We start from the raw sequence: 23253 nt of genomic DNA on the forward strand, positions 1-23253 counted from the left end.
GTACAGCTGCTCCAGAGTGCTAATTATAATACTGGCTCACTGAGGGGCACACTTCAGCCTTTTTGTGTGCCTATCAGTATATTCCTGTTTGTGGGTGTCCATCAGCCCCTCTCCGTCTTTGATGGCGTAAATTATATTTGCACATCATTGACATTGCAGTAACTCTCTCCATTCATCCTATTCTGATTCCGAAAAATTCATTCTCTTAAAATGACCTTAACCGAATGAGGCTCGAACTCACTGCCTTCATATTATGAAACTGACACACAGCCTACTGCACCAAGGCCAACATGGATTGGGAAGGTTTTGTGAAATATGGGAAAAGTGAAGCAACTTTTCAGGCTGAAACTTTTGTGCGTCACAATGCGTTTGTCTCAGTGTCTTTGTGTATATGTGGATGTACTCCTGAGTTTGTGGGTGTCAAACATCCCATCTCTCATAGCTCTCCTGTTCTTAAAAGCTATTTGTCCGTGTTTCTATTAGAGCTAACTTCCTGAAAGCACAAAGGTAGCTTTATTGTCTCTCTTCTTGTTTATCTGTAGGCAGTTCTAATAAAGCACACACTTGCAGTGTCCTGATAAAGAGATAGTCCTCACACTCCTTGAACGCCAAGTGAACCCATTGATGAAGGTGCACTGTGTGTCTACAAGTGCATGATATGGGTGAGAGTGTTTCTGAATGACTGAGAGAGAGACAGACAGATGCAAAAAAAAAAAAAGAGAGAGAGAACAGGGGAGAAGAAGATTTTGTGTGTATGTGTATGTGTTTTTGGCAGTAAATCAGTATGCTAATGAGGCATGGTCTGTAATCCTCTTACAGCTAATCTCACTCAATCCCCCCAGTCCAGGCCTGGGCACTGCTCACGCACACAGGCATGCCTGAGTGAACACACACACACACACACACACACACACACACACACACACACACACACACACACACACACACACACACACACACACACTTGTGTTCACTCACTGGCTTGCTCACTCTACTTCTCAAAAAAATACAAACCCTCTTTCAAATATGCTTAAAAAGCATCTCTCTCTGCCTTTCAGTTATTTTTTTTATCATACATGCAGCCAAGTAGACACCCTTTTTGTTTTAACAATCAATCTGCATTTAAATGCAAATGCATCCTGTCAATTTCTGTAATGTCAAGTGTGTGCTCATTAATTCTTAGCCATTCATTTTTTCCTCCACTAAACAGTGTTTGAACTATAGGGACACTGTCTTTTTGGCTCCTCTCTGCCCTGATAGTGTGTCATAAAAGCCAAGGTGAACTTTGCTATTCACAGATAGAGGATGCTGGTCTGCAGCAGGAATACTGATTACCTGCCCATGTCAAAGGTAGTTGTGCAGGTATTTGTGCACACATTCTGTAAATGCTCCTTTTCTGCTGTCAGACATCACAAGCCATGTGGTCAGATGACTGTTTTTCTTAGTGTTACCATGGTGACTCAGCAAAAGGTCGTGCTAAGATGTTCTCTAGCAAGACCTTGTGCGCGTGCATGAATGTGCAGCAGAGTGCATTTGGCAGCAGACAAAAAAAGAATGTTGAGGCTTGGGCAGTTGTCTCAACCAGAAATGACAGCACAGTGTGTGCATGTGTGTGCTTGTGTGTGCATGCGTGCATCTGCAAAAGATATCTACTGATATTTGTGAGTAATGTCACAGTGGAATTTCCACACTGTGTGAGCCTGTATCACTACTTGTGTGTCACTATTAACCCATATCTGATATGTCATTCACAATATTACAGCAGGATTAGAGCCTAATGCTCAGTGAGGAGACGCACACATGCAGACACACACAAACACACACAGACACCTAGGCACATACACAAAGAGCCTGCCTTCTCAACACCAGGGGGCTGACAAGGTATTCTTCTGCTATGTGTGGTGAATACTGCTGCATACCTAGCACTCAGTATGCACAGCACATCACGCTCCTAATCTCCCTCACTCTGTGTCTTCCTCTTGTGCCCTCTCTCTCTTTCTCCATCAACGCCTCCCTTCTGCTCTGCCTTTTTTTCTATTTTTTTTTCCTTTTCCCCAGCCTCCTTTCCCCATCACTCCCCTTTAGGCACTGTCTACCCCTCCCTGTTCATGCCCTCTGTCTTCCTGTCATCTTTTCCTGCTTGATTTGCCTACCCGCCTGTGTCTCCTTCTTTCACCATCTACCCTCACCAAATGCTCCTTTGATGCCACATACTAGCATTTGCCACCACTTCTTGTTTCCTCCTCTTTTTTTGCCTTTTATTTGTGCCCCTCCTGGTGTACCCTCTCTGTGCAGCATATCCAGTCACATTGACTTTGAGTAGCATATCAACTCTAAATGCAATGTTGAACACTCTACTTGGATCTGTCTTTCACACCCTTTATTACCTCCCTCACTCCCTCTCCTCTTCTCTGCAGGTATGAAAGAGCTTTCCCCCCCTCCTCTGAACCTACGGCGTCTCTACAATGAGACGTTGGAATGGGAGCCGGTGTTGATCATCATCTCCCCAGGGGCAGACCCATCCCAGGAGCTTGCAGAACTGGCAGCAGAAACCGTGGGCAGGGACAACTATCACGAGGTAGAGAATAACAGGTTTGAAAATGAAAAGTCATAGCAGATTAGCAAGTGCAGTGGAATGTTTTCTATTGTAGTAGTCTAAAGTAGTCTATTGTGTATCTAAATAGGGAAATGAGAGTGCGACAGCTTGTTGAATGTTGTACTGAATAGGTGTTGCGCTGCCAGGGGAGTGCATTAATTGTTACATCTTATAATTAGAATACATTTCAAGATGTCTGAGGAAATCGCCCTTGCACTTGACACCCCAACACACCTGCAGTTATTCAACATGTGGTTAATGCAGTTTTTCATGACAGAACAGAACAGAAGCTTTCACACTGTTATGAAATTCTGCTGGTTGGCCGCACAGCACCTGGTGTGGCTGTATGATACGTGGATGGGCAGTGTCAGTTGATAACGCTGTTGGACAGAACCTTTCATGGCCCTATGATATGCTGCTGGACAGCGTCAGGTTGAAACGCTGTTGGCAATGATGTAATATAAGGAGCACAATGGCCCCTATAGAGCAAATTGGAAGGGTTGTGGATGAGTCCAACAAACCTTTGACTTTTACCCCAAAGCCTGATGTTACCTTCCTGTCTGAATGAAGAGCCATTCTATTTATTTAGCCGAATATTATTGATTGAAAACTGCCTCGGGGGGTTTCCAACATATGATACCCTCTGTCCTTGGACTCTCACAGCTGATAAGAAAAAAAACATCCCCAAATGCCCTTTGAAGTCGAAAAGAAGATATAAATACAAGTGAACCCATATATTGAGCACTAAACATGTACACGCTTTGTTAGACTAATATGGGTGCTGCATATAAAATTACTCAGTCACATTAGTTACATATAAAATAGAAATCATATTAGTTGTGAGTTACTGGCCTCTATGTAAGAATTCTATGGATTAAATTCACAATGGGAATCTCACTTTGCGAGTATTTCATCGTTTCTCCCACTGAGGAGAGAGATGAATTCAAATACTGAATCAGATTATCTGCCCCCTAACTTCTCAGAAATTACAATGTAGAATCAAATTTTCCATCCCACTGCTTCTGTTTCTCACCCCTCCTACCTCCTCCACTCTCTCTGTCTGTCTAGATCTCCATGGGTCAGGGACAGGCTGATGTGGCCTTAGCTACACTCAGAGAATGTTCCCGAAATGGAGATTGGCTTTGCCTGAAAAACCTTCATCTTGTCACTACATGGCTACCACTCCTGGAAAAAGTAGGTACTTTTTGTGTAAAGTTTTTGTGTCATCGGGCATTATGTACAGGTGTTAACATTTGTCAGTGTGTTTTTTTTTTCTCTAGAGATTGTCATTTTCGGTTCAAATATTCTGCTATCTCTTGTTATTTGAGAAAAGCACCTGACATAGACCTTTATTGATCAGCTTTGGGAGAGAGTGATCAAACTATCTGTGTATGTTTGGACTATTAATGTGTTTGTTCACAATACCATTGCATTACTATTACTTGCATTGCATCAACAATATCTGTTATATATGTAACCGTAATTACTCTAAAATGATATTATTCTGCAGCCACTTTTGTGCATAACCAGGTTGGTATCAGGGTTCTGTGTGTGGGGAATGGCAAATTGCAAAAGATAAACATACATTTTTACCATGCAGGTTCAAATGCATGATGCAAAGATCCAGCAAGGGGACTCTGACAACTCCAAAACTAATATGATAAATTGAGAATAAGACTTCTTAGTTAGTCCAAGAAAAGATCCCCTGGGAAAACACCATGAAAGATGAGCAGATAACTTGCTGTGGTCGAATTTATAGACTGAGTTGTTATCCTTCAACTTTTTTCCCACCATTGAATGGTTTTTCAGAGCCTCGTTGGCGCAGTAGGCAGCGCGTCAGTCTCATAATCTGAAGGTCGTGAGTTCAACCCTCACACGGGGCAGGTGTTTTGAGATGAGACAACAAAAAACACAATGGGGGAGACACATGGTGCATATTGCTGACAATAGCGTGCCAGTATATCAGTACAAGAACGAAAAAAATACAACTCATGCTGAAAATTCACTGACTCTTACAGAGGCCTTATGTACCTCACATGGTGCATATTGCTGACAGTAGACTTCTATTCAAAAAAAAAAAAAAGAACAACCAACATGGCTAGATTAGTCCAGTTTGTCCTGGATCCGGTCTATCCATTTAGCTTCAACCAATTTTCTTTCTGAAAAAGAAATCTTCCACCCGTCGTCTCGCGCTAAATTAGGTTCCACCGAGATTTGAACTGGGATTATTGGATTCAGATTCCAGAGTGCTAACCATTACACCATAAAATCATGTGATCAAAGCCTTATTGTGAGTGTATTTGGTGGGCAGTACATTCCTGTTGTTGAGTATACAGATTGAATTTTTATGCTTTCTGTTTTTCGCATCTTTCAAATATTTTTCAGAGCCTCGTTGGCGCAGTAGGCAGCGCGTCAGTCTCATAATCTGAAGGTCGTGAGTTCAACCCTCACACGGGGCAGATGTTTTGAGATGAGACAACAAAAAACACAAAGAGAAAGACACATGGTGCATATTGCTGACAATAGAGTGCCAGTATATCAGTACAAGAACGAAAAAAATACAACTGATCCCGAAAAATTCACTGACTCTTACAGAGGCCTTATGTGCCTCACATGGTGCATATTGCTGACAGTAGACTTCTATTCAAAAAAAGAAAAAAAGAACAACCAACACGGCTAGATTAGTCCAGTTTGTCCTGGATCCGGTCTATCCATTTAGCTTCAACCAATTTTCTTTCAGAAAAAGAAATCTTCCACCCGTCGTCTCGCGCTAAATTAGGTTCCACCGAGATTTGAACTGGGATTATTGGATTCAGATTCCAGAGTGCTAACCATTACACCATAAAATCATGTGATCAAAGCCTTATTGTGAGTGTATTTGGTGGGCAGATACATTCCTGTTGTTGAGTATTGAATTTTTATGCTTTCTGTTTTTTGCATCTTTCAAATATTTTTCAGAGTCTCGTTGGCGCAGTAGGCAGCGCGTCAGTCTCATAATCTGAAGGTCGTGAGTTCAACCCTCACACGGGCAGGTGTTTTGAGATGAGACAACAAAAACACAATGGGGAGACACATGGTGCATATTGCTGACAATAGAGTGCCAGTATATCAGTACAAGAACGAAAAAAATACAACTGATCCCGAAAAATTCACTGACTCTTACAGAGGCCTTATGTGCCTCACATGGTGCATATTGCTGACAGTAGACTTCTATTCAAAAAAAGAAAAAAAGAACAACCAACACAGCTAGATTAGTCCAGTTTGTCCTGGATCCGGTCTATCCATTTAGCTTCAACCAATTTTCTTTCTGAAAAAGAAATCTTCCACTCGTCGTCTCGCGCTAAATTAGGTTCCACCGAGATTTGAACTGGGATTATTGGATTCAGATTCCAGAGTGCTAACCATTACACCATAAAAATCATGTGATCAAAGCCTTATTGTGAGTGTATTTGGTGGGCAGATACATTCCTGTTGTTGAGTATACAGATTGAATTTTTATGCTTTCTGTTTTTCGCATCTTTCAAATATTTTTCAGAGCCTCATTGGCGCAGTAGGCAGCGCGTCAGTCTCATAATCTGAAGGTCGTGAGTTCAACCCTCACACGGGCAGGTGTTTTGAGATGAGACAACAAAAACACAATGGGGAGACACATGGTGCATATTGCTGACAATAGAGTGCCAGTATATCAGTACAAGAACGAAAAAATACAACTGATCCCGAAAATTCACTGACTCTTACAGAGGCCTTATGTGCCTCACATGGTGCATATTGCTGACAGTAGACTTCTATTCAAAAAAAAAAAAAAAGAACAACCAACACGGCTAGATTAGTCCAGTTTGTCCTGGATCCGGTCTATCCATTTAGCTTCAACCAATTTTCTTTCTGAAAAAGAAATCTTCCACCCGTCGTCCCGCACTAAATTAGGTTCCACCGAGATTTGAACTGGGATTATTGGATTCAGATTCCAGAGTGCTAACCATTACACCATAAAATCATGTGATCAAAGCCTTATTGTGAGTGTATTTGGTGGGCAGTACATTCCTGTTGTTGAGTATACAGATTGAATTTTTATGCTTTCTGTTTTTCCCATGTTTATAAGGGTTTTCAGAGCCTCGTTGGCGTAGTAGGCAGCGCGTCAGTCTCATAATCTGAAGGTCGTGAGTTCAACCCTCACACGGGCAGGTGTTTTGAGATGAGACAACAAAAACACAATTGGGGAGACACATGGTGCATATTGCTGACAATAGAGTGCCAGTATATCAGTACAAGAACGAAAAAATACAACTGATCCCGAAAAATTCACTGACTCTTACAGAGGCCTTATGTGCCTCACATGGTGCATATTGCTGACAGTAGACTTCTATTCAAAAAAAGAAAAAAAGAACAACCAACACGGCTAGATTAGTCCAGTTTGTCCTGGATCCGGTCTATCCATTTAGCTCCAACCAATTTTCTTTCTGAAAAAGAAATCTTCCACCCGTCGTCCCGCACTAAATTAGGTTCCACCGAGATTTGAACTGGGATTATTGGATTCAGATTCCAGAGTGCTAACCATTACACCATAAAAATCATGTGATCAAAGCCTTATTGTGAGTGTATTTGGTGGGCAGATACATTCCTGTTGTTGAGTATACAGATTGAATTTTTATGCTTTCTGTTTTTCGCATCTTTCAAATATTTTTCAGAGCCTCGTTGGCGCAGTAGGCAGCGCGTCAGTCTCATAATCTGAAGGTCGTGAGTTCAATCCTCACACGGGGCAGGTGTTTTGAGATGAGACAACAAAAAACACAATTGGGGAGACACATGGTGCATATTGCTGACAATAGAGTGCCAGTATATCAGTACAAGAACGAAAAAATACAACTGATCCCGAAAAATCACTGACTCTTACAGAGGCCTTATGTGCCTCACATGGTGCATATTGCTGACAGTAGACTTCTATTCAAAAAAAGAAAAAAAGAACAACCAACACGGCTAGATTAGTCCAGTTTGTCCTGGATCCGGTCTATCCATTTAGCTTCAACTAATTTTCTTTCAGAAAAAGAAATCTTCCACCCGTCGTCCCGCACTAAATTAGGTTCCACCGAGATTTGAACTGGGATTATTGGATTCAGATTCCAGAGTGCTAACCATTACACCATAAAATCATGTGATCAAAGCCTTATTGAGAGTGTATTTGGTGGGCAGATACATTCCTGTTGTTGAGTATTGAATTTTTATGCTTTCTGTTTTTCGCATCTTTCAAATATTTTTCAGAGCCTCGTTGGCGCAGTAGGCAGCGCGTCAGTCTCATAATCTGAAGGTCGTGAGTTCAACCCTCACACGGGGCAGGTGTTTTGAGATGAGACAACAAAAAACACAATTGGGGAGACACATGGTGCATATTGCTGACAATAGAGTGCCAGTATATCAGTACAAGAACGAAAAAATACAACTGATCCCGAAAAATTCACTGACTCTTACAGAGGCCTTATGTGCCTCACATGGTGCATATTGCTGACAGTAGACTTCTATTCAAAAAAAGAAAAAAAGAACAACCAACACGGCTAGATTAGTCCACCAGTTTGTCCTGGATCCGGTCTATCCATTTAGCTTCAACCAATTTTCTTTCTGAAAAAGAAATCTTCCACCCGTCGTCCCGCACTAAATTAGGTTCCACCGAGATTTGAACTGGGATTATTGGCTTCAGATTCCAGAGTGCTAACCATTACACCATAAAAATCATGTGATCAAAGCCTTATTGTGAGTGTATTTGGTGGGCAGATACATTCCTGTTGTTGAGTATTGAATTTTTATGCTTTCTGTTTTTTGCATCTTTCAAATATTTTTCAGAGCCTCGTTGGCGCAGTAGGCAGCGCGTCAGTCTCATAATCTGAAGGTCGTGAGTTCAACCCTCACACGGGCAGGTGTTTTGAGATGAGACAACAAAAAACACAATGGGGGAGACACATGGTGCATATTGCTGACAATAGAGTGCCAGTATATCGGTACAAGAACGAAAAAAATACAACTGATCCCGAAAAAATCACTGACTCTTACAGAGGCCTTATGTGCCTCACATGGTGCATATTGCTGACAGTAGACTTCTATTCAAAAAAAAAAAAAAGAACAACCAACACAGCTAGATTAGTCCAGTTTGTCCTGGATCCGCTCTATCCATTTAGCTTCAACCAATTTTCTTTCTGAAAAAGAAATCTTCCACCCGTCAGTCCAAGACTAAATTAGGTTCCACCGAGATTTGAACTGGGATTATTGGATTCAGATTCCAGAGTGCTAACCATTACACCATAAAAATCATGTGATCAAAGCCTTATTGTGAGTGTATTTGGTGGGCAGATACATTCCTGTTGTTGAGTATTGAATTTTTATGCTTTCTGTTTTCGCATCTTTCAAATATTTTTCAGAGCCTCATTGGCGCAGTAGGCAGCGCGTCAGTCTCATAATCTGAAGGTCGTGAGTTCAACCCTCACACGGGCAGGTGTTTTGAGATGAGACCACAAAAACACAATGGGGAGACACATGGTGCATATTGCTGACAATAGCGTGCCAGTATATCGGTACAAGAACGAAAAAAAATACAACTCATGCTGAAAATTCACTGACTCTTACAGAGGCCTAATGTACCTCACATGGTGCATATTGCTGACAGTAGACTTCTATTCAAAAAAAAAAAAAAAGAACAACCAACACGGCTAGATTAGTCCAGTTTGTCCTGGATCCGGTCTATCCATTTAGCTTCAACCAATTTTCTTTCTGAAAAAGAAATCTTCCACCCGTCGTCCCGCACTAAATTAGGTTCCACCGAGATTTGAACTGGGATTATTGGATTCAGATTCCAGAGTGCTAACCATTACACCATAAAATCATGTGATCAAAGCCTTATTGTGAGTGTATTTGGTGGGCAGATACATTCCTGTTGTTGAGTATTGAATTTTTATGCTTTCTGTTTTTTGCATCTTTCAAATATTTTTCAGAGCCTCATTGGCGCAGTAGGCAGCGCGTCAGTCTCATAATCTGAAGGTCGTGAGTTCAACCCTCACACGGGGCAGGTGTTTTGAGATGAGACAACAAAAAACACAATGTGGGAGACACATGGTGCATATTGCTGACAATAGAGTGCCAGTATATCAGTACAAGAACGAAAAAAATACAACTGATGCTAAAAAAAATCACTGACTCTTACAGAGGCCTTATGTACCTCACATGGTGCATACTGCTGATGCTCATTTGTGCAGTAGGCGGTGCGTCAGTCTAATGATCTGAAGGTCTTCAGTTCAACTGTCACACAGGGCAGGTGTTTTAAGATGGGATGACAACAAAACGCAGTGGGAGGACACAAATGACACATAATGCTGAAATTGGAGTGCCAGTGAATTTTCATAAGAATTAAAAAAATACAACTGATGCTGAAAAATCAAAGAATCTTAGAGAGGCCTCACGTGGAGCAATATGCCTGAAAAAACTGGCCACCTTACAGCAGCATAGAGAGCTTGGGGGATATTGTGAACTAGTACTAGCATGTATGCAATTCCTTGTTTCAACTGCTTGTCAGTGTTTATCTATAATGTTACAACTCTGCCACACAAGAACGTCGGAACATGAGAAGACATTCTGCTGGCTACCCAAATTTTCATATCTAAAATTACCATCTGTCCTTTACCTGCACGTACACATTTTGTTTTCTGCCTGTCGACCCATATTAGTCACTGTGCAGCTGTTTGTGTGGCTGTGTTTTTCACTCTGTGTGTTTATTTGTGTATCTTTCTGTATGTTTATGTGTTTGTGTCATGCTCAGTTTGCATGTAGCAGGTGCATGTGTGTATGTAGCACATGCTTCATTGTGACCATGTTGCTTGTACTGTATGTGTTTTTCAGTGTGTACGTGTGCTTGTGTGTGACATTACATACAGTAAGTGGGTTAATATGTGTCTTCCAGTTTCTCTGTGTTTATTTGTGTCCGTGTGCTCTTCCTGGGGTTCTGTTTAGTGTTGTGTCACTAGAGCAGGTCATGTCTCGCTTGGAGGCACAGCTGTTGGCAATGATTGGCTTCTGTCTGTGTGTGTGCCTTCACCTGTGTGTGCGAGACTGTATGTGTGTTATTTTGTGTGTGTGAGTACGTGTGTAGTCCTGGGTTTAGCCTGATATCCCTGCTGTCCAGAGTTGCCTGTGCTGCCAGTGTGACTTAAACCATAGGTTTAGCTCTACTTCCTCACCTCACCATTTCATTGTCCTCACCTCTGACTCTTCTGTCCTCCTAGTATTTAGTTTTGTATTTTGTCCTTTTTTCTTCCATTTGTTTCCATCACTCCTTGCCATCTTCTCACCAGCTTCTCTTAACACTCCTTTGTGCCTTGCTTATATTGTATAGTAATAGTCTCTCTTTCTGTCTGCTCCTCTTTCTCTCACTGTTTCATTGTCTCAATCTTTGCCCAGCAACCGACGAGGTTGCGGTCTCAGTAGCTGAGCTTGAATGAAAAACTGACGCAACAAGGGGAACGAGGGAGGTAGGGGGCATAGGAAAGTAAGGAATGAAGACAGAGTGGATGAAAAAAGGAAGGCAAATAGTAAAAAGTGAACTGAGCCTCAGCAGGCAGGTGGAAATTCTTCCAAAAGAGAGCTTTGTTTTAGTATCTGCCTCTGTTTTTGTAGCCGTGTCCATCTGCTTAGTCTTACTGTATCTTTTAATGTTTCTAAATTTTCCGGCTTCCTTTTTGCCATCTGTCTCTCCAGTCCTTCCCTCCTTCACTAAACCAGTTGGTCAGTTAGAGAGAGGAATAGAGAGGGATGAGAGACAGCAAAGGAGAGCGGTTAGTGTTCATAATTGAAGTTGGCAGTGCAGATGTCCTTTCATCCCTGTCTGCTCATATTCTTCCACTTGTACTGACCTGTCTCTCATTTTTCATATCACCCACTCCATTCATCTACTTATGGATTTATTTCTCATTCTGTCTACTACTCTAGATAGTTCTCTGTCTGCCAGTGTTTTGTATCACAATAAATAAATGAGATACTGTCCCTGAGAATCACTATATCACTATTATGATACAGCTATTATCACTGGTCGAAAACTTGTGACTGGATTACTGCATCCCACGATTCTTATCTCTAGGTTGAAGATACAACTTCCCATCAGCAACAATTTGAGGAAAGCCTGATGAGTTTAAGTATCTGTCTGGGTACGAGTTGCTCTGAACAATATGAATTTATTCTAATAAAGAAAGATTTTGATGCGCAACAGTGAAATAAATGTGTGAACTCTCTCACACTCTCTCTCCTTTCTCTGTATTTACCCATCTTTTATTTTATTCTTTGTCAATGTCTCTGTCTTGCATCTTCTTGCAATACTGTCATTTGTTCCAGTAGAATTCTGGTTGACAACGCGTCACACACACACACACACACAAATTGAGAAACTGGAGTTTTCTTCGAGGGATGTCAGTTCCTGTGTTCTTTGATTTTCTGTGGTCATGTGTGCTTCCACTTGAATGAATTAGGTTCCAAATGATGCAGAAACACATTGATTACATTTCAGTGTGTGTATGTGCGTGTGCACGTGTGTTTGAGTACCCAATCAGACGACAAACCCTAAGGTGTCAGCTTGCTATTTTTAACCACAAGTCTTTGAAATGGATAAAAGGAGAGAGGGAAGGAATGTGAGAAGAGAAGTGAAAGAAAGAAAGCTGGAAATTTAGATTTAGAGACAGCAATTGAGACAGTGAAAAGAAGAGATGGGAACAGATGTATAGAATTGAGAATTTGTTTCTGTGCATTATTCTAATTTCCAAAAAATACATGACAAAAGGAAAACAGATATTCTCATATTTCTCCACTAGTACGCAGCAAAGGAAAGTGTAGCTCTTATTAGACCACACTGTATAAATTAATGTTGACTGAATATACCTGCATATCTTTACAAAGATAAAGGTATAAGGACAAGTTTTCTCTGGGATAAACTTTCATTTTTTATGTCACAACAAGAACATCCTATGTTCAAATCCATCCTGGAATAGGCCCCAGGCCTTTACAACCAAATGCTCTAGTCTTATATAGCTGTTCCAACTAATGAGTGAGTTTTATATTTTGAAATACGGGAGATTTTTGTGCGTTTGCTCCACCTTGAAGTTGGGGGGAAGGGCACCATCATAATCTGACGAGAACACCATCTTCTCTGACAAACACATCTTTGGACTACATCTCCCACAAATCATATGATCTCATGCCATGTGCTTGTCATGTGACTTGTCTGCATGTATATATTTGCCAGAGCTACTTCCTGTTGCAAACATTACACCGAATGAAGGTGTTTGGATGAACACCGAAACGTCTTCTTTTTAAAAAAGTTTTTAGTCCAGTGTTTTTAAAAATAAAACCTTTTTAAGGTACTGCCACCTGGATGTCTGAATATGAATCTGCATAGACTTCAGCCAGATATTACTGCACAAGTAGTCTGATCTTAAATTGCTCCCCTGTAGTGATCTCTTAATGTGAACAATGTATCTAATGTGTGCACTGTCCTTCCTCCACAGGAGTTAAATGTGCTACATCCCAAAGCAGGCTTCCGTCTCTGGCTGACAGCTGAAGTTCACCCCAGATTTCCTCCCATACTGCTGCAGTCCAGCCTCAAGATCACTTATGAGGTACTCACACATGCACATTCACCACCACACACATACAGGCATGGAAACAATAACACTGCAATACTCCTGCGGTAGCTTACAATGAAGTTTACTGTAGCCTCAACCTAACTGAACTTTTACACACAAACATGCACCCACACAGTTTCGGTTTTGCAGAAACACACAAAATGCTCATTAATTTGTCTTATTTGATTTATATACAGTGTTGAATTTTTGAATTTCCCCAGAAGGCAGTCATGTTTGTCTAAGCTCCAGAGGGTCGTGTTACTAGGTTACTGCATACTTACAGTGGTGAAGGATGTGAAATGTTTGTTGGAAATGTTGTGAATTCATGGCAATGTGTTTGTCTTTTTTATCTCCATATAATGGCTACACATGTAATGCAGCCACATGTACTGTAGATTCATAAGGAGATGCAGAAACCTGCAGCTTGTGTGTTAGTGATGCTTGCTTTAGTGCTCAGAGTGTTTCTGATGGAAGTCATGCTCAAGGGGTTATCTGCTTCAGCAGCCAAGCATGCTGTGCAAACAACCTCTGTTTCTGTCTGACTGTTTTCTTTTCTCTTTCTCAGACACACTCACACTCTTTCAGGGACAAACTTATTGACATACTTGATATGTATGCACACACATCCAAAACACATCTCCAGTAAAGTTTCTGTAAATTATTATTTCTGGACAGCGGGACAAGTGTCAAAGCTAATATATCAAGCTAAAGATAAACTGTAAAAATACAAGATGATACAAATAGGTTTTGTTTGCCAGTGTGATTGTATTGGGATTGCACAGAGTTGATTTGCAATATTGCTTCTGGTCCTGATTAAGCCATTTTTCCAGTTGAGCCATGTAAGATATGTGTTGTAGTTGCAGTATTATTAATAATACTTTACAGATGATTTTACTGTATATGACATTAAAGGCCTCAACCAACAAAAATGGCTTGAATATTAGCCATCGGTGTCGAAAAAAAACCTCACTTATAAGCTGCAGCCTTAACAGTTGTATACCCACACCTGACTCCCCTTTTCAGTTTAGTTTCGAAACTTCAGGAAGTAATTATGTTTTGCACCTTGCATTAGACTCAAAGTGAAAACCAACAGCTCAGATTTCTCAAATATTGCATTCTACAAATGTATTTTCAATGATAATATACAAAACCAGAATGCAGTATCTTAATGTGAGAATAAAAGGTGACAAAAAAGGAATAAATGAATTGTTACTGTCTAAGAGTAGAGTTAACATATTACTTCCTTGACAGTGAATAAAAGTGTAAGATGAACCCTCAGTGATGCACCTGGGGGAAATTGTTCTACTGCAGGTGAAACAAATGAAATTCAAACTGACTGTGGATTCACAATATTAAAAAGTAAGCATCTGGTAAATACACTTAATCTACGGAAGTTGTTAACATACATAGTGATTTTGCCAATTTTGGCAAATTCAGTACATATGCATTACTGGCTGTGGGTATTATCAGAACCTCCAGATGGAGGTACCAAATGTTCAGCAAAGCTGATAATGTGGGAACTGGTGTCAATGTATGCATATTGTTTCTATTATAAACAGAGTTTAACACTGCTGGTGAAATTAAATGTATAGAGAACTGTTTAGAGATATAATTTGTGCTGACTTGTGTGGAAAAGGTACCAACTTAAGTGCAGTATAACACCGGAACATAGGTGGTTATGGCTGTTGGGTCTCCAACCCTGGCCAAGCAATGTTTTTTCAGATTATTTGTAAACTCTTGTAATTCCCAGAGAGACTGACAGTGGGCTACAAATGACTTAAACAAGAGATTTCCTTTTGCTAGCAGTCTTGCAATTCTTCAGCTCTCTAATATTATCTGTTTTTTCCCTTGCTTGGGCATGGTCTTTATATTGTCTGACCAGTCATGTTTTTGTCATGTTTTTTTCCTATAATGGTATGTCCATTTTGTATTGAGAAAAGGGCTCTTTACATTTGGTAAAATGTTAAAACATTAAGCAGACTGGGAAACAAAACAACATGACACACATCCCAAATTGCTTTCACAGCTTCTTTTTGATCTTGTCAGGCACACATATTTGATAAAGAGGATTTGGGAATCACACTCTTGGGCATGTCAGTACCAAATGATGCCCAGTTCTCACAATTCAGCCTTCTAGTCTCACAATAATAAACTCACATGTTACTATACCATACAGATTTATTTTTTAACTTTCACATTTTTAAATTTTACCAACAAACTACAACTTATAGTCTTTAATAAATCTTTGTCCAAGTATTATCCCTTCCCAATTACTTTAGAAATTGTAGTGCATATTATGCTGCTTATCACAAGGTACTGTGGATTAGCTGGTTGAAGTGCCTGTCTAGTAAACAGGAGATCCTGAGTTGAGATCTCAGCAGTGCCTTTTTGGTGCTACCTAGTATGACCCAGATGCCTTGCCATGTTTCTGTGCTTGTGTGACATGACTATTTAGACCTTGCAATCTGAACTTGCAATTATTCTTTGAATGTTGCAGAAGATTCCATCATAATAAAACAATTTCCTTCTCCTCCTTCCTCTCTATCCTTATTTACCTTAACATTTCCCTGTCTGTCTATCTGTCTGTCTGTCTGTCTGTCTGTCCGCCCGGCCCTCCATCTGCCCTTCCATTATTTTTTACCATCTCTAGGCTCCTCCTGGGTTGAAGAAAAATCTGCTTAGAACATACGAATCATGGACTCCAGAGCAGATCAGTAAAGGTTGGCTCTTTTTTTCTTCTCCCTCTGAATAATTTTCTGAATTCAGTTGCTCTTATTCCAAGCAGTGATGCAAACCTTTTGAGTAATGATGTATGAATGTGTGGTAATGTCTTTGCTTGGTGTTTTAAGCGATGAATATCTTAAAGTACTACCTACATTTAAACTAGCAGCCAGGTGCAGCTAATGACTGGCCCTAAGCTTCAAGACTGTGTGCTTATTTTAATATATAGTAAAGAAATAGCTCACAAAGAAACCCCAGCACGCTTGCTGGTTCTTGGACAAAAAATGAATAGCAGCAAATTGGGCTACAACATAGCATTCAAACTAGTCTGAACCATCCACAGCAGAATACAGCATGCTTAATTCGACTTTCAGCGCTCTGTTATTTCATTTGATGAATAATAAAAAAAAACTGCCCACAGGGTTATAAAACATGAATGATTTATTATTATAATTATTCTGGTTGTGACATGCTATTGTTGTTTGTATGCAGGAGGTGTCCTGGCCAGAGCCCAGTCTCTGTTCTGTCTGGCTTGGTTCCATGCTGTCTGCCAAGAGAGACGTAACTATATACCACAGGTAAAATATACAAACACCTCAATGTAGACCCAAGTGGTCACAGTTCTCTTTTTCATCTCGGGACATTAAACTCAAATGTTAAAATGTTGTGACAGTTCCTGGATGCAGAACTAAGACAACAGACAACAAATAAGCAAACAAATAATAATCTAAAAATTCCCTGCAACTGGATCAAAGCTTTATTATTAATGCTACTAAAGCCTCTTTCCCAGTGCACAAAAAAACTGCTAACATCCACTAACATCTGGGTTTTTAATGTCATGGGAAAAGTAAGAACTGACATTCATTATGGGTCAAATGACTCGGGTGTTTATCACCTATGGCTCTGATCAGCATTGATAGAAACACAACACCTAGTGAATATGCTAATTTTAACCCCTTAACTGGTGATATGCAATGACGCATTGCCACTAAACACTGTCCGTCTCCACCTAAGCAGCGGTAAAACATAGATCCAAATTTGTGTGTACCGAGTTTGAAAAAGAGAATGAGTAAGTCAGAGATATATAAAGAAAAGAAACTACCGTAAAGTTTTCACAGGACTCCAATTATACTGCTTTCTACTGTTTACGTGTTTTTTAGCCTGTTCATATCATCAAATGTGACACACACAAAAAAAACAGAAAGACATGCTTGTCTGCTGCAGAGCCATGTCCACAGCTCTGCTCTACTGTCAATGGAAGAACAGTCTATAGCCAATTTTTGACAGGTTTACTTGTGTTTTGCTAATGATGGAAAAGGGGTAGAGCATTGGCTGCTGTTGCAAATATACACTTAACATTGATGCTTGCAGAATGATAATGTGCTTTAATGACCTTTGAAATCAAAAGCTTTTGGTAGAATTTAATTGTAAAACCCAAAGATGTATTTACACACACCCACACATACAGCCCTAATGACCTTATGTCTTAAAGGTTTTCACACAGACATAATTACTGAAATTGCAGTTCATATTCACAGCACACATCTTTACACTACACAGCTATACAAATGCGTAGTTTATTTCCTGGGCAGTTAATCGATAGTACAGAAACATACAGATTGATATCCACAGGGAGGTAGTGACACTGAAATAAAAAGTAATCGTCTACTCATTGACTCCTGCAGAAAGTGTAAAAAAACTGCCAGAGAGATCAGTTTTCTTTGTCCTTACTGACCAGCACAGACAGCAAACATGTTCGTGCTTTGTACTGTGACTCTGGCAGAGTCTTATATGTGTGCAACTGTGAATATAAGCCTTTGTACTAAACTTGCCTGCTGGTCAACACACCCAGTGTACACAACATAAAACACAATGTCTAAAACAGCCCCCACATTGGAGAGGCCCTTGAGCAGCCGCTTCTTCCTGATAATTTAAGCTTCTGGAGTCTGTTGCTTTTGTTTATAAGCTGGTATGCTTGTGATTGAGAAGTCCAAACTAAACAAATACCGACATGCAGAGAAATTCTAATACTGGCAAAATAAGACGAGGTTGCACCCATAATTATTCGACACTTGCTGCAATTTGCTGTGTCATGTTTCCACTTGTCAACTTAAACAGCTGCTTTTACAGTTTGGTAGCATGTGTGGCAGAGCCTCAAGACGCACTGGGACTCATTTGTCTCTGCGTGTGTTGCAGTGATGCCTCCGAGTGGTCTGTCTAATCTAATGATACGACATGTCTGCAGTTACAGCAGGAAGGTATCCCTTTTTGTCTGCTAACCAACACACAGTCAACACTCTCCCAGTAAGCCCAAACACAGGGGACGACTGTGGAAGAGAACATGTTTTTGTAATTAAACTGCCACAACATTTGCACACTTGCTTCTCTTCTCTCCCCTTTCCCTGTCTCTGCTATTCCCCAAGCCATCTCCCATTTCCCCCCAGCCATTACCCACATTGTGGAGTTGTTTGGGAAAAAACTATTGATCGCTTTATAAGACAATTTAAACCTACATAACATAACTATTGTGAATGCAGTATGCGTCTATGTGCCTTGTGCGTTTCTTGGGGATCTGTCTCTCTGTTCCCACACTGATTTTCTTTTTGCTGGCCTTCCTCCCTGCTGACTGTCTCTCTCTCTCTCTCTCTCTCTCTCTCTCTCTCTCTCTCTCTCTCTTTCTCTCACTCTCACTCTCTCTTTCTGTTTTTATCTGAGATGGTAATATTGTTCCTCATCCTTGAACATGATCGCCTAATTATTGAAACAGTCACAGCTCCTTTTGTCCACTTTACCATTACTTACCCTCTCTTCGCTTCATCTGCTTTCCTCCCTCCTTTTCTCATTTATACTCTCCCCATTTTCAGTGTTTTTACGTGTGTGTGTGTGTGTGTGTGTGGGTGTGTGGAGAGAGGGAGAGAGAGAGAGAGAAGAGCGATAGCAGCAATAAAGCAGTATATAGATAAATAGAAGAGAACAAGAAGTGTGCTCAGTTATGTCTGGTGTACACACAACTATAGGTCGCTCACTATCTGGAGTGCTCACAAAGTAACTGACAACATGTACACACACTATGAATAAAAAACGCACATATGCAGTCACCAATGTCAAACCCATACATTGAATCATTCACCGAATAAGCAGCCAATGCATACATGCAAGAGCACACTCTGAAATCTCAATCTGTTCTCATACATATACATTCCGATATAGAAGCACATTTATCAAATGTAGTAAAAACATGTCCCGCTGTCTGTGAATACACACTCAAGCACAAAATTGCAAAACAAGCATCGTACACTTAATCATTCAATGAATTACTGAACATGCCTACACAGTTTTCCTCCACCCGTCACTTCATCCACCTACAGCATCAGTTGGCAGATTACAACTGCTGATTGAATAGCAGTGAAGTGCAACAAACACACACTCAGAGACTACCCTCACACTCAGTTATGTTTTAACAGTTCTGTGATTTAAAAAAAAAAAAAATCTGAAATGGTCAGTGTTGTGATACGGTATGTGTTTTTTCCTCCTGAAGTCTCAGCACTAATGTCTTGACTTCCTGTGCTCTAACACACATAAAGCATGTCTTTGTATGTGCAAAACTTGGACTGATCTTACTGCTGTATATCTATATATGTATCATACGTGTGGACAAAAGCTGAAAAAAGCTTATGACAAAAAATATTCAGATTCATAAAACTGTGTGTACAATTCTATTAAAGAAAGGCTGATGCACATGCAGACAGTTACGTGGAATTGTCCGCACGTGGATCAGCCTCATATCCTGCCCTCTACACACCGACATTCATCTGTAAATTCTCAGTACAAAGCACCTCAGGTCTCAGTCAAGGTGTGTTGTTATAGATTACAACTTTTGTGTGGAAAGTGGCATTCTTCTCTTTGAGGCCTTGTTTTTTTAAGCATGCAACAGTTTTAAATGAGACCCCAGAAAAGTCAAGAAAGTGAATAGTAGTCCAACAGCAGTAGCCTCTACTGCTGATTTTCCTTTCAGCAGGTATTTAAAGATCTGGTACGAAGAATTTAGTGACATCTAGTGGTGAGGTTGCAGAACTGAAACTTGTCCCTCCCCTGTTCCAAGTGTGTAGGAGAACTACAGTGGCCGACGTAAAAATGCAAATTGCCCTATTTTTAGGTAATTATAAACTAACGAAAATATAGTTATGAATATTATATATTCATATAATATCATTTTTTGCCTTTAGATACCCCTCAATCCTACAATCTGGACATTGAAGGCAGTTTCTATTGGGGCTGTGTTACAAGATCTTAGTTCTCTTGGGTTTCTGAGAAGTATTAATTGGTGTACTGTGAAATTGAGCTGATCATTAAGGCATGAAAATGTATGTGGATGTGTACAAGTGGTTCCAACACACTTGAGCATTCCTAGTACACACGGTGGATTGTTACCCTGAAAACGAATGCCACAAGAGAAGTTACATCAGATTGAAAGATATATCAACTTCCAACACACTCTATGCTGATTAACATTCAGATGTCTTTAATTTCCCTGGTTTGTGTATTCCATCTCTAGGGTAGGAAAAATATGGCAGTCATGTAATTAAGACTGCACTTGCACACAACTGTTAAAAGATTAAGAGGAATTGGAATACATATTATGGTTGATACTCATATCTTCAAACACTGTGGATGTGAGATTTTGAATGCTGTCTGTTTCTGTTTGGTTGACAAATTCTAAAAGTAGCCCATTAGTACTTTGTGTGTTGTGACTCTTGTATAGGAAGCAAAAGAAATAAATTGTCATTTTTATACTTATTCCCCTTCTCTGTCCTTTATTCAGGGTTGGACTAAGTTCTATGAGTTTTCAATGTCAGACCTCCGTGCTGGCTTTGAGATCATCGACAGGCTTTTTGAAGGTAAGAAAGCTGCTAACAGACATTACATGCATAGGAGAGCTCTGCTCTGTTGATTTGCTCTGCAGCACATATGGTAATGAAAACTGGAATCTGTGGGTTCTTTGGTCAATTACCAGAGCATGACCTAGACAACATAGCATTTGCATTTCTATGTATTGTATATAGCTGAGCGCTTGATTGTATCTTCCTGGCTTTCTGTATCTGTGCATGTATGTGCGCACCTTAGCGCAACATTTTGTTTTGCTCTGAATGCACTCAGTACGCATGTTTGTAGCTTTCTTTGTGTCTTCGTCTCTTGGTATCTCCAAGGTGGTAAAGCTTTCCAGTGGGAGTTTGTCCATGGCCTGTTGGAGAGCGCCATATATGGTGGACGGATTGACAACCCCTCTGACCTCCGCATCTTACGCTCCTACCTAGAGCAGTTCTTCTCCTCACGCCTCCTCTCAGCTGGTCAGAGAAAGAGCAGAGGAGGAACGCGCTTCTTTCCACCTCAGATCAGCCTCCCAAACTCCTGCTCAGTATTGGTAGGTTGTCAAAATGACACAGTGGTGTTACACATGCAAAAATGCTAATTTTAATTTACAGTTACAGGCATAGATGCTGTATGTATGGCTTTTTAAGTTGTTGATGTTCAGGAAAATAATTCTTGCCACAGAGAAAATAGGAGCATCTTAATATGTTTTTTCTACAATAAAGCTTAAAGGGACAGGTCACCCCAAAATCAAAAATCCATGTTTTTCCTCTTACCTGTAGTCCTATTGCTCAATCTAGATTGTTTCAGTGATGGAGATATCTACCATAAAGATATCTGCCCTCTCTTGAATATAATGGAACTAAATGGCGCTTGGCTTGTGGTGCTCAAAGAGCCAAAAAGCACATTTGAAAAACTTAACAGCATTGTGTCTCTCCAGAAATCATGACGTGGTTACTCAAAATAAACTACAGACTTTGTTGTGAGCGGTTTCATGTCAGAGCTATTTTCTTTCTACCGACCTACACCCAAAGACTGTAACACTGCACAGAAGGAGGCGTGCATCTGCTCATGGATGAGAGGCTCATGCTTGTGACAGCATGTAAAAATTAATGGCGTCCTCTTCAGCTGAGTTGTAACATTAGCTAGCTCAGGTGTGCTAGGTTAATTAGCAGTAGATGCATTCATCCTCCTGCGCAGTGATGTGGATAGCAGGTATAGTTCTGTAGAAAGAAAATAAAAGGCAGACATCTCTAAGGAAAATATCTCCAACAAGGGTTTGAGGGTGAACTATCCCTTTAAGCTGCTGGTCCCAGCTCCACTGGCAGAGAAGCAAAACACTTCAAAGAGGGTACTGAATTAATGCACCTAAGCCTTTCACTGACTAGATTTACTATCGGTGGTTTTCTCAGTATTGGAGTTTCATTAGTCCATGTTGTGTTAGCTTCATTTTATGTTAGTTTATAAAGTAGCCACTACAAATAAAACTGATTAGTTTTCCTCAAGTTCACAGAATTGATTTTGTTATTCTATTGCTTTGCATTCTGTTTGCATTCTGTTGATGCCGCTTAGTATACACACACACAATAATGGGTATTCATGCCTAAAACTTTTGATTCGATGAGAAGTAGAGCCATTGAGAGACGATTTGGTAAACAAAAAAAGTCAATATCAAACTTTATAATTTGTACTGTTTGAAAATACTTTTTGTGCCAAATGGATATTGTTAGAGAACCTGCAACAAACCATGCACTCAACACATTTAATTAAGGACAAAGTAGCATTAATTATCCTATAAACCCACACAGCAATCTAACAACTGCGCTACAAGTTTTTACTTTTTCAATTTAGCTGCACACATTGCTTGGAAATTCTAAAATGTTGTCTTTTGTCTTAGGGCCATTATGAAAATAGGCAGCATGCTCACATTCTCTTTCTCTTTATTTGGTCAAATGGGTTCAATTCTGTGTGTGACCTGTACAGTGTGTGTCTGTGTGTCTTTCCAGGACTACCGCAGCGTAATAGAGAATCTCCCTGAGGATGACAAACCTGCATTCTTTGGTCTGCCTGCCAACATAGAGAGATCCTCTCAGAGAATCATCAGCTCCCAGGTTCACACACACACACACACACACACACACACACACACACAGCCACCTGCTTATTCCCTAATACCCACACACCACCACTGCACCCTCCATCTCTTCCTCACATATGCAGAGATACAAACAGTGGCATGCACAAATGTATTCCCATGTAACCTCACCAAAACTGATTTAAATATATAGCAGGAATACTCACAAGCGCAATCATCAGTACACATACACACACACACTGTTCAAGCTCACAAAACTATGTACTTACGTACATGCCAGTAAGCACTCTCACTCCATTGTTCTTTCGATGCTACTCCAGACATTCAGG

At 40.3% G+C, this 23253-nt stretch overlaps 1 protein-coding gene and 6 non-coding genes across 11 annotated transcripts in view; all 7 read left to right on the plus strand.

Moving 5' to 3' along the window:
• The window catches only part of dync2h1 (dynein cytoplasmic 2 heavy chain 1), a 127327-nt gene that overhangs the window by 82317 nt on the left and 21757 nt on the right, over nucleotides 1-23253 (plus strand). For all 5 annotated transcript variants that reach the window (XM_088078855.1, XM_088078858.1, XM_088078856.1 and 2 more), the window contains 8 exons: nucleotides 2418-2578; nucleotides 3665-3790; nucleotides 13123-13233; nucleotides 15890-15959; nucleotides 16453-16538; nucleotides 20783-20858; nucleotides 21168-21382; nucleotides 22836-22940. In XM_088078855.1, the coding sequence (XP_087934981.1) occupies nucleotides 2418-2578; nucleotides 3665-3790; nucleotides 13123-13233; nucleotides 15890-15959; nucleotides 16453-16538; nucleotides 20783-20858; nucleotides 21168-21382; nucleotides 22836-22940 (950 nt within the window). The remainder of the gene's footprint in view (nucleotides 1-2417; nucleotides 2579-3664; nucleotides 3791-13122; nucleotides 13234-15889; nucleotides 15960-16452; nucleotides 16539-20782; nucleotides 20859-21167; nucleotides 21383-22835; nucleotides 22941-23253) is intronic.
• trnam-cau (transfer RNA methionine (anticodon CAU)) lies at nucleotides 4407-4479 on the plus strand. The gene has a single exon. It is a non-coding gene; the product is annotated as a tRNA-Met (tRNA).
• trnam-cau (transfer RNA methionine (anticodon CAU)) lies at nucleotides 4983-5055 on the plus strand. The gene has a single exon. It is a non-coding gene; the product is annotated as a tRNA-Met (tRNA).
• On the plus strand, nucleotides 7283-7355 carry trnam-cau (transfer RNA methionine (anticodon CAU)). Its single transcript has one exon. It is a non-coding gene; the product is annotated as a tRNA-Met (tRNA).
• On the plus strand, nucleotides 7854-7926 carry trnam-cau (transfer RNA methionine (anticodon CAU)). Its single transcript has one exon. It is a non-coding gene; the product is annotated as a tRNA-Met (tRNA).
• trnam-cau (transfer RNA methionine (anticodon CAU)) lies at nucleotides 8430-8505 on the plus strand. Its single transcript has one exon. It is a non-coding gene; the product is annotated as a tRNA-Met (tRNA).
• On the plus strand, nucleotides 9572-9644 carry trnam-cau (transfer RNA methionine (anticodon CAU)). Its single transcript has one exon. It is a non-coding gene; the product is annotated as a tRNA-Met (tRNA).

This window comes from Plectropomus leopardus, chromosome 6, assembly GCF_026936395.1.
Source record: "Plectropomus leopardus strain MGB_pleo_1.0 chromosome 6, ASM2693639v1, whole genome shotgun sequence".
NCBI classification, from domain to species: domain Eukaryota; kingdom Metazoa; phylum Chordata; class Actinopteri; order Perciformes; family Serranidae; genus Plectropomus; species Plectropomus leopardus.